Genomic DNA, 17,111 nt, shown 5'->3' with positions numbered 1-17,111 from the left:
TCATAGGTCTCGTGGTACAGGCGCCATCTTGGAAAAACTTCACGCCTCTATATCTCTGAAACCACTCCATGGAGAAAATGGAGACCGAGCTCATTGTCAACGACTCTCCATGGGGAATAAGATATGTTAATGATGATGTCATCGGTGCCTTCGTTATGATGTCATAATTCGACAAATACAACACTTATCCATCCGATCATTATTCATTTTTTTCAGCAACTGTTGGTCTGATGGGCATGAAATTTTCACCATAGGAGCGCCTCCTCCTTTAGAATATTCTAATGACAATCATGACGTCATAGGTCGTGTTACAGGCGCCATCTTGGAAAAACCGAAAAACGTTGCACCTCTATATCTCCAAAACTGCTCTATGGGAAAAATTGAAACGTGGCTCATTGTAAATAACTACATATGGGGTGTTGTTAACGATGACGTCATTGGTGCCATAATTATGACGTCATAATTCGACAGGGACAACGCTTAGTCTGATCAGTTTGAAATGTATTGAGCGTGATCTATGCAACAATTATATTAGAGAATATAAATATATGATGTCATCGCTCACGTGGTGTGGCAGCAATATTGGATCAAAAAAAAAGAAACGTTCAAAAACAGAAGAGTTGGCTCACACCAAGTTGACTGCGCCGGGTAAGTATTCTATAAATACCATCTAGTTACATAATCACATTTGAGCTGAGTGTGAAAATGAGTAGCTCAGGGCTAGTTGTCTCAGGGATTGGGTTCGGGGTGAAGTATGCGCTTCTTCTTCACTCATATGCCTGTCTCTCCATGTCCATGTGACTAATAGATTGCTCTGTATTTGTCCAACATTGTGAGTGATCTATTGCAGAGATTGGCTCCTACAGTGCCTAAGCCTTTTTGATTAATGACAGTTATATACAAGTACACATTTGCATAAATAAATACAAAACAATCACCAGACATTTGAACACAAATAATAAAACTATTCCGGAAGCTGTCGAACTTGGTGGTACGGCTTCTTCTTCTTCCTGAACGTCATCATACTTAACTCAGAAACGTGATGAACGGCACATGCAACAACAACAACAACAACAGGCATTTTAAGGCCATTTTCCCTGCTAGAGTGGGGGTTAGCCTTGCTGGCCCCATGACAATCTTCTCCATTTTGCCCTACATGCACCAGCATATATTCAACGAAAAGGTAAAATGATGATTTGACATTTGTGATGGATTCGGATTTGGATGTAAATGCTTTTCGCACTTTAGCCCATGGGCCAAGACTCCAAAATCCACTTTTCCGTAGTCCCCACTTGGGGGCTACTGGATATTTGCAAGAGCAATAGATATTAGGTCATTAATTACTATTTTTAATGTTCCCATCACTAAAAACTGAGCATTTTTGAGAAATTTGCATGCAAAAATATACACTTCCCCAGCCAGAATCTAGCATGATGATGTCATACTGAATGCCTTAACAGACCAATCACAGATGCTGTATCTGCAAGTGTCACAGAATTGGCCAATCACAGCCCTTGACCCATGCAGCTGAGCTACCTGGGCACAGCAATGGCATGTTGCATGCACATTATTACTGGTGCAAGAGAAAAGATTACTTTGTTTTCGGAAGTTAGTTGGCAAAAATTCATCACAAGTGTTCATCAGTGGAAATCTACAGATACCAGAGAAGCTGAAATTGCACAAAATGCAATCAATACTTTTGGATTGGAGCTGGTTAGAGCACCAGAAATACTCGATGCCGTTCCCTGTCAAGCCGGGTATCATCGCAAGTGCTGCATGCGATACACCGACAAGTGCAAGATCGAGAGAGCGAGGAAGAAGCCTGCACTCGTGCCTCAAAGCAGTGACCAATGTAAGTAAATATATTCTTATATGTGATTATGTTATATTTTCAATAAAATGAGCTTATCCAGCATTATATCACCACTTTGAGTGTTGGTTTGTTTGGTCTACAAAATGCAAAAGCACAATCCACCCACATGCCCCCATGTACTGAGATCTGTGTAGTGTTTATTTTGATCGTACAGTTCATTGGCGTGCTGATGAGGAGGAGAGTGTCGCTGAAGCTGAAGGGAAAGGTGTATGCTGCATGTGTGAGAAGTGTTGTGATTTATGGGAGCGAGACATGGGTAATGAACGTAGAGCAGCAACGAAGGCTGGAAAGGGTGGAAATGCGAATGGTTCGATGGATGTGCGGAGTATCGTTGAGAGAGAGGAAGACAAATGATGAATTGCGAAAGATGATGGGAATAGAGCCTGTGATTGATGCTGTGAAGAGGAACAGGTTGAGATGGTTTGGTCATGTATTGAGGAAGGATGAAAGTGACTGGTTGAGAAGAGTGATGGAAGTTAATGTAGAAGGAAGAGGAGGACGGGGAAGACCGAGAAAGACTTGGCTAAAGATGGTGGAAGAAGAAATGCGGGCAAGGGGGTTAACAAGGAGAGATGCAGAAAATAGGGCAAAATGGAGAAGATTGTCATGGGGACCGCAAGGCTAACCCCCGCTCTAGCAGGGAAAATGGCCTTAAAATGCATGTTGTTGTTGTTGTTGTTGTACAGTTCAGTGCTACTGCTAGCCTAGATTATTTTGTTTTGCTGCCGCACTTACCTCTGTGCTAGTTTTTTAAATTCTCTTTCAGAAATATTTTGGTTCCTACCAAGATTTATGGGATATACCCTGTAGATTTTAATTTTAGTTCCTGTTACGTTTAAATTTCATGGCTAACTAGGTACGGCATAAGTTAAGCTAGAGAGTAGAGTTTACAGTTAGCAGCCACCGTATCGTGAACATTCTAAGGGTTACCAGCCACCTGAAAATTTGTTCAGCTTGTTCTCTTATTCCTCCATGTATGAAGTCAACAATAAGTCATATCAATTTGTATTTATAGAGAAGTTTATATCACATATTGTTGACGTCATACATGGAGGAATAAAAGAACAAGCTGAACAAATTTTCAGGTGGCTGGTAACCCATATAATATGAGCGAGTCCTGCTGTGGAATTTTTAAAATGATAATTATGACGTCATAGGTCACATGGTACAGGCGCCATCTTGGAAAAATCGAAAAAAGGTTGCACCTCTATATCTCCGAAACCGCTCCATGGAAAAAAACTGAAACATGGCTCGTTGTCAAGTACTCCGCTTTTGGGAATAAGGTATGTTAATGATGATGTCATCAGTACTTTAATTATGACGTCATAATTCGACAAGTACAACGCTTGATTCGATTAGTATGAATTTTTTCATACTAATCGAGAGAGCGAGGAAGAAGCCTGCACTCGTGCCTCAAAGCAGTGACCAATGTAAGTAAATATATTCTTATATGTGATTATATGTTATATTTTCAATAAAATGAGCTTATCCAGCATTATATCACCACTTTGAGTGTTGGTTTGTTTGGTCTGCAACTTTATATCACCATTATATCACCAGGTGGCTGGTAACCCATAGAATGTTTACGGACCTTAGATAATCTAGACCTATAGATGTCAGAATTTCCTATCATACAACTAAAAATGATTAAATTATTTTTGAAGGGTGTGTAAAGTTGTAAACTTTGTATTTCTTTTTGTTTCTCATTCCTCATATTTTTCTTGTTTTCCCACTGCTCTCCCTACTGGTCCCCTTTCTTTAATGCAGCTGATGCATCTGCTGAACATGACCAGGGACAAGACGAAGTGGCTTCCAAGATCAGACCTCTGCGGTCAAAGATGTCCCATTCCAGGGCGGCGGGCTCAAGATCCTCCCATCTACTGCCAGTATGCTGTCTCGTTTGCAGACAAGAACATTGTAGAACCACACAGCAGAAAAAGAAGAAAGGAACAGTTGGTTCATTGTGAGACTAGAACAGCTGGTAAGCTGGTCACTGCAGCTGAGATGAGGAAAGATGAGGCCCTCCTCATTAACATCAGAGGGAAAGATCTAGTAGCACTAGAAGCTAGGTATCATAAGAGCTGTTTTAAGTCTTACACTAGATTTCTAAGCAAAAACGATGTGAAAAACCCCCAAGAGGTTTTTTTGTATGACGAGGGGTATAAATGTTTTTGCCAAAGAGTTGTTGAAGAGAGAATTGTCAAAAATAGAGAAATTTTGAGGTTAACAAAGTTAAATTACTTGTTCAAGAAGTGTGTAGAAGAAGAGGAGGGCATGAAAATCCCATCCTACAAGACATACAGCCTTAAAAGAAGATTACTACAGTCATATCCATTCCTCAAATTTGTCAAGTCATCAAAAAGTAATGAAAGTGATCTTGTGTTTGTTGAGGATCTTTCCACAGCAGAGATTGCAGGGGAAGCAGTGAACGACTCATCGGAAAGTGCTGACGATGCAGACACTGACACTGATGTCAGAATGGGTGCTACAACCAGCAGGATTACAACTCAGATGAAATGTAGACCCCTGTACCACGCTGCTCTGGCACTGAAGAGTTCCATTAAAGACAAACGTGATGCCACCCCTCCACTGAAGTGGCCACCAAGTTCCAAGGAATTGACTCTACAAGCAGCACACAACATAGTTCCAGATGAACTGTTCAATTTCCTGGCATGGACTACAGGCATCACAAGTGATTTCCCCCCACAGGATTCGCGTGTAAATGTAGATGATTCCAGCAGTAAAAATTTTTGTATCTGCGTGTCAGGATATCATGAATCTTGGAATGAAAGGAAAGCGATTAATGCCAAAACATTCAGCTTTGGCAATGTCTGGGCGTCATCTTACCGGTTCAGCTCAGTTAATTGGGCTGTTGAATGGCCTGGGACATTGTACCTCAAATTCAGCAGTCCGAGAACACGATACAGCCCTTGCTGAGTTGCAGCTCAAACGAGGAGAGGAGTACATCCCCACCGAACATCAAACCCCACATGCATACTACATTAGTTTGGGACAATAACGATTTCGGGGAGGAGACTTTGTCGGGAAAGGGCACTACTCATAATACCAATGGAATAATTATTCAGCATGGAAACCAGCCTGCTGCAGAAGAACCAGAACAGCATTCTCTAGCAAGATCGAGAAAGAGATCCCTTCAGCCACCCATTCCAAATATTGAATTGTACACTGGAGGACAGAGGGCAGGTCCAGAGCCGTATGGTGAGGGTGTATTGGTGGAGCTCACACATTATGTGCACATGCAGGAAGATGCACGAACATTGGATGATGCCTACTTTCTATGCAAGGTACCAGATTCCAATATTGACACCCTACCTGGATGGACGACTTGTGCACTCTATGGCCAGACTAACTGCAAAGATGTGAATCAGGCCAGGTGTCAGATGTTCAAGACAGGAAGATGTGTAGAGAAATGTTTGCCACCTAATAAGGATTCATTGCACAAACATATACAACGTGCAAACTATCAGGCAGCAATCCATAAGCAATGTCTTGAGACCATGCCAAACATTCCATCTCCAAAAAATCATGGATGGAAAGCAGATTGTGATGAGCTAGTGGTCGATTGGATGGGGCTTCCCCCTGCACCTGCAAGTGTTATAGAGTTGTCACACTGCTCATGCAAGAAGATGCAGTGTTCACAACGGCGATGTTCTTGTTTGGCCAACAAGCTTCCTCGCACAGACCTTTGTTCTTGTGTAGGGTGTGAAAATGTTTCGGTTTCAGCAGAGGAACTCGAACACTATGAAACTGACACCCCTGACTCAGAGGATGAGATATAGTTTGTTTGATTTGTCTTCATCATCCTTCACCATGCAATGACTGCTTCTGTTATTTTGTTTCGTTTTGTCTGAGGGAAAAGAAATAAGGGAGGAAGGTGACTTAGCATAGCCCCATGTAGGTGTTTCCTTTTTGCTATTTTTAATAGAATATCAAAGTTAATACATACTGGTTATTCCACACAAAATATGAATTATGCACATCATGTTTTTGATTGATTAGAATAACTTGATTAACTTGATTAGATTGAATTGAAACCTTGAATAATAACTTGATTAGCATTTTGATAAACCGTGTACTTTTTTGAAATAGTGGAATTGTGATACACGTAACGGTTTGTGAAGATAATTTCTCACCATCTCAAGTGAAATCGGAAAAAAAAGATACCAAATGAAAGGACATAGTGTATGTTCTTTGCCTACCTATAATGTTATCCATACATATACCGCCATGAATGAAAATGAAGGAATATGTGTGCCTGGAGAAATTATGCCATGCTTTTCATGACATGCATATGACATGCATAACTCTAATGTTTATTGAATACTACTATGAAAGGTGTGAAAGGTTATCAAATTATTGTTACTCTTTAAGTGTGTTTATTATTTATGATTGTATGTGTATAATTATTAGGATCATTGTATATTGTTCATATTTTAAACTACAAAGTTTTAATCTCATTTCCCACATTCCACATATACCATTATGTGGAAAATTTGCCTTGGTATGTGTTTGTGGGTATGTTGTCACTTGAATCTTAAAATTTAATGCTCATGTGTCGAAGAAATAGAAACAAAATTGAAACATCCTTTCGATTTTTGAAGAAATTTGCACATTTGAAATGAGATACGTGGCTGCACGTACATGTATATATGTACACTTTTATTTCCATACAAGTACGATGTTTGTTTGAAACTACAAATACTTAGATAGGAATGCGGTAAACAGCCATAAAAGGTCGACCTGACAATAGTTCATTTTGTTGATGTCTTATTATCTTTAAACACATATCTTGAAAGTTTATTGTGATGTTAGATAACAGGACCGTGTGTTAAAAATTGCTTTAAAGGGCAAGACTTGAAGATCATTACTGAATTCATTTCATCATGACTTAATGAAATTGACAAAGATTGCTTCATTGCGTAAATGATAACCAGTTACAACCTAAACCTTGCTTTTAAATGTTCTGAGAAATATATAATGCCACATCATCTATATAATAATAGCGTAAGGACTCGACTTTGTTATCCCTTTTACGCCGCACCCAGTGACCCGATGCCCACGGCACTAATGGATTTACGATCTACGAACCGCGCTCTTTGTTTATCACGTACAGCCATACTCGAAAAATCTGAATTAGCCGACGTCGGGGCCCAAAAGCATCCGATTAACTGCCGATACGACGCCATCTTACGACGCCATCGTATTGGCGTCTGCTGGGCGAAGGCGAAGCGAGCCGTCCGCTGATTGGACAGTCGAGTGGTGTGAACATGGGTGGTGTGAACCAAATGGTCATTTTATTCCCTTGAACATTTTAAATTAGGATATATAAGGAAACGTCTTTATCGTCATTTTAATAAAGTTCAATGGAGTGACGTTGCGATACTCGGGGTGCGTTGCATAAATCCTCGTAACTCAGAGAGGTGTAGCAGGTGGCGAGACGTAAGGAAGCTTAAAGATAACGAGCTGAAACAGACGAACGATATGTCAATCCCTTTCTACACCGAACGGCAATAAAAGTATGAGAGCGGGCAGGCATGGCCTGAGCACTTCGAGCAGAGAGGACTGATTGGACTTAACTTAAAGAGAAAAAATTGGAGCTTAACGGAAGAAGAAGATCCCATGAGCACTCCCCTATGCCATCCATAATGGTACACTCTATCCATACACCACATCCTTCCGTCCGTGGATGTTCCACGGGTTTCGGCTAGTTTATATAATAATAGCGTAAGGACTCGACTTTGTTATCCCTTTTACGCCGCACCCAGTGACCCGATGCCCACAGCACTAATGGATTTACGATCTACGAACCGCGCTCTTTGTTTATCACGTACAGCCATACTCGAAAAATCTGAATTAGCCGACGTCGGGGCCCAAAAGCATCCGATTAACTGCCGATACGACGCCATCTTACGACGCCATCGTATTGGCGTCTGCTGGGCGAAGGCGAAGCGAGCCGTCCGCTGATTGGACAGTCGAGTGGTGTGAACATGGGTGGTGTGAACCAAATGGTCTTTTTATTCCCTTGAACATTTTAAATTAGGATATATAAGGAAACGTCTTTATCGTCATTTTAATAAAGTTCAATGGAGTGACGTTGCGATACTCGGGGTGCGTTGCATAAATCCTCGTAACTCAGAGAGGTGTAGCAGGTGGCGAGACGTAAGGAAGCTTAAAGATAACGAGCTGAAACAGACGAACGATATGTCAATCCCTTTCTACACCGAACGGCAATAAAAGTATGAGAGCGGGCAGGCATGGCCTGAGCACTTCGAGCAGAGAGGACTGATTGGACTTAACTTAAAGAGAAAAAATTGGAGCTTAACGGAAGAAGAAGATCCCATGAGCGCTCCCCTATGCCATCCATAATGGTACACTCTATCCATACACCACATCCTCCCTTCCGTGGATGTTCCACGGGTTTCGGCTAGTTATAAATATTTTGCAGGTTTTAACATAATATTATGATGTATGCTTCTTTTCAGTGATTGACATTATCATGAATTGATGATTTTTATTATGTCTTCAGCTTGTATTAAAGACACCAACCAAGACACATGTTACTCATTTCACTGTACGCAGTTCGTTTGTAACATTACATGTACGAATACTTAGATGTGAGAGGAGAGTGACGGAGAGAAAGGACAAAAGGAAAAGAAAGATAAAGAGAGGGGGGGGGGGGAGGGAGTGGAGGGGAAAAGAAAGTGCCTGTGTCCGAGGTATGAAATAGGAGAAACAAAATTTAGTAAATGAAAACACTGTAAAAAGAGGGAAATATTTTGTAATAAAGTATGAGCACAAGCGAGGATGGTACTGGATGTAAGTTTTTCAAGCAAACATTCAACTGGATGAACAGAGATATAAAATAAATAAGGGGTATGTTTTTTCTTCATTTACACACATGGTTGTGAGATGTTTGCATTTTAAACTATTCTGTTTGGTGAAAAGATGATGGCAGTGGTGTTCCAAATTAGTTTACTACCCGCTATGAACTGTACTCATTTACCCATTGATGTCTCCCGTAAATCATTGTGTAAGACACTACAAAGACCCTCCTATCAACATTTAACATAATATTATGGATGTGTTTATATAAATGGAGTCTTTTACAAGTATTTCTTCTGCCCATTTGTTACATTTCTGTGCTCTAAACCCACAGAAAATGCCTATGTGTCACCGTTGCTAGGGTAAAATTACCTTAGCAACCATTTCTATGTATTTCTTTGTTTTTTTGTGAAATTCTCAGTAACACTCAATTTTCAAGCTTGGGAACATTTGATTTTGGGTTCAGCCACATATGAGGAATATATTAAGGAAGGTTTCAAGTAGTTAGTAGGATCATTATGCAGACTAACCCCAAAAGAATTCCTAGAAAACATTTTATGGTGTTTTTCAGTAATATTGTGCCAAGAGAACAGCATCACAAAAGTAGGCCAAAATATGAGAACCGCAAAGGGTTTAAATATGACGTCAAACAAAATGGCCGCCATTTGACCAAAAATCCTAATATCTTCACATTTCTTTTGAAACGAGCAGTACTAGACCACTTTAAAAGTGAAAATTATTCATAAAGCTTATGACCTTAGAAGTCTTGCAGTCAACAGAAGTGTCTCTAAGTTATGCCATGACGTCAAGACATGACATGACGTCATGAAATAACGTCATGACCTAATTTTTTAATCTGATGGTAAATTCCAATTTATGAAACTGAGATTCACATGAAATTAAATTGAACTAGTTTTTGTCCTGTATATCTGTGTGAGATGGCATCATCAAGTCACTGATGAGGCCAAAATGCTCCACACTCTTTTAACACACTCATACACAAATAAAACCAATGTGCACCTTTTCTTAATTAGTTGGTACCCAGGATGTCAGTCCAGGCGATACTCGCTTTGTATTGCGAGGTCAATATATTTGTATTGACCTCGCTTTGACGCGAGCTTGCATATGAACTCGAGAGTGGACAGGATGCACGTCATGTCTCCAGGATACATATCAATCATTGGCAGGAACAGCACAGATGATTGTCCTGGGTGGCCCCGCTCACTGGTCAGCATGTGCATCATTCCTTGCCGATTTGGGATTTGTACATGAAATCTGAAGGACATCTCCTAAAACAAATCAATTTTATGGTCATCGTTATTCAGCAATGGTCGTGGTTGGAATTTGATGCTGTGGCGGGCGTGCTTTGAGAAGCGGTATTCGCCGATTGGAATTTTAGTTTCATTCATGACGTTTAGTTCACACAATTTTTGCCTAAGAATTGTGGAGCTCACTTTACTGCCCGGAGTTGCAGCGGCAATCGGTCCCATTCCATGGAACGTACCCTTCCCATCAAGAGTCACAATGTTGTGGTCCACATTATCTGCGGCAAATAACAGCATCGTGTCGCTTATGGCTGTTTGACCACCTAAAATATCTGGAGCAACTGAAGACGCAGCATTTTCTTCAAATCGCTGAACTTCGGCATATGATGCACAATAACCCATTGCAGAAAGACTGTCTATAAGAAATCTAGATCGAAAGTGAAAGTGATGGTGCATTTGTGCTGCAAGTCCTAGCTGTAGTGGGGCTGTAACTGTCCTTGGACGAACTGCCTGAATGATTGAGTGGCCTGTACTTGCTTCTTTCCTCCGAGTGTCCTTTCCGACAAGAAGATTCTGAAGCATGTAACGCAAGCTCTGGGGAACATACTCAAGAGTGGACTCCAGTTTCAGGTCTGTGGCTTTGGGATACTCACTCCTGATGGGCATTATAGCAGTCTTGATATCGCTTTTGATTAACTTCGCCGCAGTTTGTATTATTGCTCTCTTCTGGGCTTCCTTGTCATCCTTGTTTTGCATCTTAAAGTATTCCCGCAGAATTGTACTTGTTTTTTCTCGAAAAGTCACAATATCATGTAGTCCCGCACCCTCAGCCGCAAATATCGAATCCCCGTAGTGTGTTAATAATTTAGACTTCAAATACTGATTGCCATATGCACGAGAATCACTATCATGCAAGTACTCTTTCATCTTATTGGAAAGGTCTGTAATAGTCAACTGTTCTTCATCATTGTCCTCAAAATAGGCAAGCACCTTCTTAAAAGCTTGGTCCTGGTCATCGTCGGTTGGCCGCCCAACTTTCCTTCTCTTATTGCTCCCTGGTCCTGACCTATGCTGTGTTGGAATATCACATAATGTGCGAAAATGTGAGTCACAAGAATGATGGTACATACATTCTGCTGCATGAAGGTCTCCACCAAAGTACTCGACACGTCCCCGGACTGTAAATGCCCAATCATCATTTCGTGATTTAGACATTAAAAGTATCTTGTCCGCAAAGTTGTCTGTTCTAACAAAGCTATAATCATCATAATCGGGACTCCTCTTGCTCGTCACTACTTCATTCCCACAGAATAAGCAGTCTGTTTTGCTATCATAAGGGCCAGTAGAGACACGTGTACGACTGTACGTGTCCTTCTTTTGGCAGCTTGAGCAGAATCGAGTTTACCTTTCTTATGGCTCTCAATGTTTTTTTTGTTTGTGTAATTCAAGCGGCAGGTCTTGTGAACCTTCGTTGCAGCAGCTACGATGATGCTGTCACCTCTCTCGACACTTGCACTGTTGATGCCGTCAGCTCCTTTTTGAGTAATAACAATGCTGTCCTCACTTTCTGAAGCAATTTCCTTTTTGCACAAGACACAGGTTTCTTCACTTGTGTTCATTTGCATGGTCTGAAACACAGAATAAGCTTTGTTTTGACTAGAGTTCTCAATATATGTAGATTGTAGAGTACAATCAATCACCCATGAAAAAGTTAAACAGGTACCTGATCTGACACAGAACAACAAGTGCACATAGAAAGTCACTTACACTATTGTCTATTGACCTAAACAAGACCAATCCTGATATTACTCACCTTCACCTGGCAATGGCCTCTTAATACATACAGTAGTCTATACTCTATGTTATATACACATGTCTCAAGAAAAGCACACTTTGATTAGGGTCCAGGGAGGGGGGGGTGGGGGGGTCCACCAGGGGTAAACATGACAGAGTGCACAGCAAGTAACTTGAGAAGTTGCAAGTAACCTGTAGCACATACGGCTACAACATCCATGCAGCACACGATAATGTTTTATCAACAAGTTAACTTTTTATGTTATGCCAGTATAACCTGGAGGCTCCTTGAAGAGGAGGGTTGGTTCATACAGTCAAGTCAAGTCAAGTCAAGTCATGGCCTTAGCATGCAATGTTCACCAAGTGTTTATCAAGTCAGAAAGTAGAAAACAATGGCCATTGAAAAGTTGTTTTCTCTTACCTGTATGATCTTTATTAGCTTAAATACATTGTGTCCTTTTCTATATCATAATGAAACACTTTGATTCAGTAAATTTTGGAGAAATGTGAATCTGATTGGAATCTTTTGTCTTATTCTGGAGAAGAAATGTTTATAGATGGCAGCACTACACTTATGGACTGCCTCACCGGGGCAAAATATGCTAATGCACTCGTCTGCTTACTGTTTTTCTGGCATGACTGGAGTTTCCTACACAAAATTTAATCGCTAAAATGTCAGTACCATCTTCCATCTTTAATTTGCCACAAAAACGTGAAATAATGAAAAGCTACATCATGACATCATTGATGACGTCATTACATCATTGATGACGTCATTACATCACTTGGGTACATTGGGCAATACTACATAATGATGAATTCACTGATATACTGGTTTGAAGAGTTTATTTTCACACGTAAATGGGTAAAAACAGCTACATTTATAGGATATTGATCGGATATGAGCAGATATAAGGCACTTTTTAATAGAGGCGGTCATCTTTCTTTGACGTCACATTTAGACCCTTTGCGATAGTCCTATTTCAGCCTACTTTTGGTTTGTTGTTCTCTGGACCAAATACTACAGGAAAACACCATAAAACGTTTTCTAGGAATTTTTTTGGGCTTTGCCCATTTATTTCATATTTTGACCTAACTCAGTCCCCAGGAGGAGACTATGAAACTCAAAAACTAAGCAGAAAAATTAGGTACGGCCCATGGTCTTATGATATTTGCCCTCATTTCAAATATGTTAATGTTTATTTTTCGCTTGAGCAACGCTGGATACTACAGCTATAAACGCTTATACACTTTACTCAGGGTACAAATACAAATACAACTTTGTCTGGGGGGTAACATAGGCTATGTGGCCGCAGCCTCATGCAGGGGTGTGGGAGACGGGGAGAGGGGTGTAAATTCTCTATGTAAATGTGTATCGTGTAGCGCCACCTGGTGTTGGTGGCAGAGGGTATTACAATTTCCTTTTTTACCTGGGCAACACTGAGATTATGAGGCACTCTTTGCACGGGAAAATTTTTCCTCCTTCCCTTTCACCCCCTCCCCCCTTCCCCCAAAACGGAGGGGCCTGTCAAAGCCAACTCCCCACCCAAAGGATGTATATATAGTTTATCTTTCCCCTCACCTCCCCTTCCACTCCCCCACTCCCTTCCTCCCCCTTCCCTGGGTACTCCTGCTAGTATATATATATATACATATTGTTATGGTTTTTAGAACCTTCACTAGTAAATTTTAGTAAATGTTTCCCTTATAAATGATCCCCTGTAAATATCCCCATCAATTGGCTTTATTAAAGATCGCACCCTAGTTAGTCCATGTACAACACGTAGAGAACCATAGGACCTTTCTGTAGTTATTTCATTATTATGTGTTTCAGTTAGGGATCTGTTCCCAATAGCTGAATCTGCGTTGCATTAATCAAATAAGATAGGCCCCTTTCAATTTTCCCAAGCACCTCTCCCGCTCGTCAAAGTGCAGTAACTAGGATAGCGTTCGCTGCCGTTGCCTTGGGATGTTTTGCTGGCACCAAGCCGCCATTACGCACGCGGTCTCAAGCCGAGGAAAGGGGCGGAACCACAAGAACGAGGTGTGGCACGTGAACTCGTCATCAGAGGTGGAGTCAGCGAGCCCTTGCCGGCCAACCAGCGCCGAGGTGAGCCGACCGGTAGGCGTGTCATCGGAGCCGGTGGCTTGATTCCTACACGGACAATAAAAGCGGCTGCGAGGGACTGCTTCAGGAGATGAGTGAGAGGGATGAGTGTGTCAAGAGATCAAAGAGAGGAGAGCTGAGTGCAAAGGATCGGGAGGCAGAAGAGTGGGTCCGCTGACATTACGCCATCCATTCACATTGTCAGCCCGCGTGAAACGAATATGTGCAGCTGCTGCCGGGTTTTGCCTCGAGCCCGGAGCATGGACTGGAGCCAACCTCGACGCTGCGCACCGGCCCGGACCTTCCTACCCTGTCACCTGCCTGGACCTTCTTCCCCTTCCAGCCATTCCTTCCTGCCAATCCCTATTCGTGTGAGTCTGTTCGTTTTGTCTGGGGTATAATATAAGGCTGCTTATGGCTGCCCTGTGTCCTGCTTCTTCTTCTTCTGTATATTACTTTCGTTTCCTCTTCTTTGGGTTTTCGTGTACATAATTAATAAATATCTGTTATTCCTTACTTTGGCTTCTTCTTTCCCCCGATCGCTTTAGTCCCTTCTTCCCATTGAATACCTGTGGCGCGATTTTGGCCAAACGCTTTATAGTCGGGTTTAGTCTCTTGCTAACGGCCCGAGTCGTAGCTCGCTTCGCTCGGCGCAATCCAATCACGCTGCGGCCCGGGTGGGAGTATTTCCTCGCTTACGGCCGGTGGTAGTAATTAGGTATTAAGACAAATTGGGCTTACAACCCTACTTACCATCGACCGGAAGTGACGTCATACCCCCAGGACCGGTCGGACGGCCAGCTTAACAGGACAAGGGGATTAACCCCCCCTTGCTAACGGGAGTGCCGTCCCCCGGATCCATAACAATATATATATACGTGTATATTATATACTACTGTGTTCAAAAAGTATCCGACCTTTATTTTTCGTGCGTAAAAACGAAGAAGCTCGGGAGGCGTTGATTGGTGCACGTATGTAGGCGATCCTAATGCGCACGCGTGAATTTTTCCCACCTGCAAAAGCTGTCATTCGACGGCAGACCGCCGATGAGTGAGGAAGTGTAAGTGAGCACCGTCGGATTTTCGTTTTTGACAAAATGACGGAAAAACTTGAACAACGCTACTGCATCAAATTTTGTGTAAAGCTTGGCGATTCCCAAGTGGAAACGATCTGCAAGATTCAACACCGTTCATTCCATTATGAAGGAGGATTTGGGCTTCAGGAGAATCTCAGCGAAGTTCGTACCAAAGCTGCTAACGATTGAGCAGAAGGAACTCCGTTTGGAGATCGCACAGGACATGCTGGAGACTGTGAACAGCGATCTCAGCTTCCTCAACACAGTGATCACTGGCGATGAGTCCTGGGTTTATGGGTATGACCCAGAAACCAAGTTGCAGTCATCACAATGGAAGCATCCAACATCCCCGAGGCCAAAAAACACAAAATTTGATGCAGTGCGTTGTTCAAGTTTTTCCGTCATTTTGTCAAAAACGAAAATCCGACAGCGCTCACTTACATGTCCTCACTCATCGGCGGTCTGCCGTCGAATGACAGCTTCTGCAGGTGGGAAAAAATTCACGCGTGCGCATTAGGATCGCCTACATACGTGCACCAATCAACGCCTCCCTAGCTTCTTTTTTTCACGCACGAAAAATAAAGGTCGGATACTTTTTGAACACACTACGTATATATATATTTCAGTTCTGCATTACCTGTGGCCAAATCCAAAACCCGCAAGGTCAATGCGACTTGCTCTGCAGCAGAGATGGTGCCCCTGGACGTCGTGTCTCTCTCTCTCTCTCTCCTCACTATCCGCAGACTACCACGATGTAGTGCAGTGTTGGATACATCCTCTGGATGTATATACCATCATATAACAACGCTCAACTCCTGTAGCAAATTCCACTGGATTAGCAAGTTGGTAAACGTTCCCTGAAGCCGCCTTCTCTCCACCCTGTCCTTTATACCCACAGGCCATTGCTGCTTCTGCGTCTTCATCCTGGCACGCTGTCGGCGACGGACCAGCACGGTGCCATAGCAACAGTGTTCGAATCAAGTGTGTGGAAATCTCCGACAAAACAGGTTTGTACAAGATTCCTCGCTGACATTGTTGCTTTGCGCCATTCGCTGTAGTGTGTGCCGTCCCTCGATGGACGTTAAATGGCGCTCCATCTGCTGGTATTTGTTGGTGGATGTTAAATATCCCACGGTGTCCTTCGTGAAGAGTAGGTAAGCCATCATTAACAAATTACCTAACTCGAACCCCGATTCGTGAAAGACTTGGGCCAAAAACCTCCCTCTGGCCAACTCTACAAGAATGCTGGTCAATTCCACCCTTCCCAGATGGTGGACTACCTTCCATCTCATGTCATCCCCCACCCCTCTCCGTGATAATTTCTACCCCCATTAACCCAGAACTAAGCTAACTCTCTTACTTGCAGGTTACTGTGTTTTTTCATCTCTTATTCATTCATTCCATTGCTTGTTGAACCCACCTGTGATCCCCACTGTCAATTTGCCTGTCACTCGTGTTTACCTCGATCTCGTATGGCAAAAGGACACTTCGAATCAAGATGGTGTGTCACTCGAGATTGTTTCTGCGTATTGAATGTAACGTCACGGTGAACCTTTTTGAAGTTCAGCAGATCCCTTTGGCGTGTCAGGTTGCACATAATGGAGCATGGAACGTGTCACCAAACCCGCCTCCCCTGGCCCTCGCCGGGCCTTTTCATTGGTGCTGGGGGGAGGTGGGGCACTGTTGAGGGTAAGGGAGGGGGCTGTGCTACATGAGGAGGCACGCATGATGTGTGGTAATGGAGGCCTGCACAGGATACAAAATGTAATGACATCATGGGAGAGAATATCAACAGGATTGTGTGACGGCCTAAAGGTCACAAATGAAGTGGTGTGTGCAAAACATCAGGTGATGGAGATGATGAAAGTGTTAAAAACATGCAGAACAATTATTAAGCTACTCACGAGAGAGCATACATTCGCCGGGTGAACAGTTTACGAACCCAGAGTAGACCAGAAAATCACAATGCAGAATCACATTTAATCAAAATCATCCGTCCACAACTTTTTGAGATATCCTGCTATGTGTCGTTTTTGACCCGATCTCCTAAATGGTGAAAATCACTTTAAAAATTAAATAATTCTCAGATCCGAATCCATATTCAGATCTTCATCAAAATCGAATCTATTTGTCCTTGTCAGACACCCACCCTGT

General features: G+C 42.3%; 2 protein-coding genes across 4 annotated transcripts in view; one reads left to right on the top strand and one right to left on the bottom strand.

The window, feature by feature from the left end:
* The window catches only part of LOC137432380 (uncharacterized), a 515,673-nt gene that overhangs the window by 190,711 nt on the left and 307,851 nt on the right, over positions 1-17,111 (bottom strand). The window lies entirely within an intron of this gene.
* Positions 1,624-8,445, top strand: LOC144893258 (uncharacterized). Its single transcript, XM_078783136.1, has 2 exons — positions 1,624-1,852; positions 3,641-8,445. Exons 1-2 carry the CDS (start codon positions 1,685-1,687, stop codon positions 4,808-4,810), a joined length of 1,338 nt encoding a protein of 445 aa, XP_078639262.1. The 5' UTR covers positions 1,624-1,684; the 3' UTR covers positions 4,811-8,445.

This window comes from Myxine glutinosa, chromosome 8, assembly GCF_964187855.1.
Source record: "Myxine glutinosa chromosome 8, kmMyxGlut1.1, whole genome shotgun sequence".
NCBI lineage: Eukaryota > Metazoa > Chordata > Myxini > Myxiniformes > Myxinidae > Myxine > Myxine glutinosa.
Note: the sequence above shows the minus strand (reverse complement) of the source record. Positions and strands in the feature narration are given on the sequence as shown.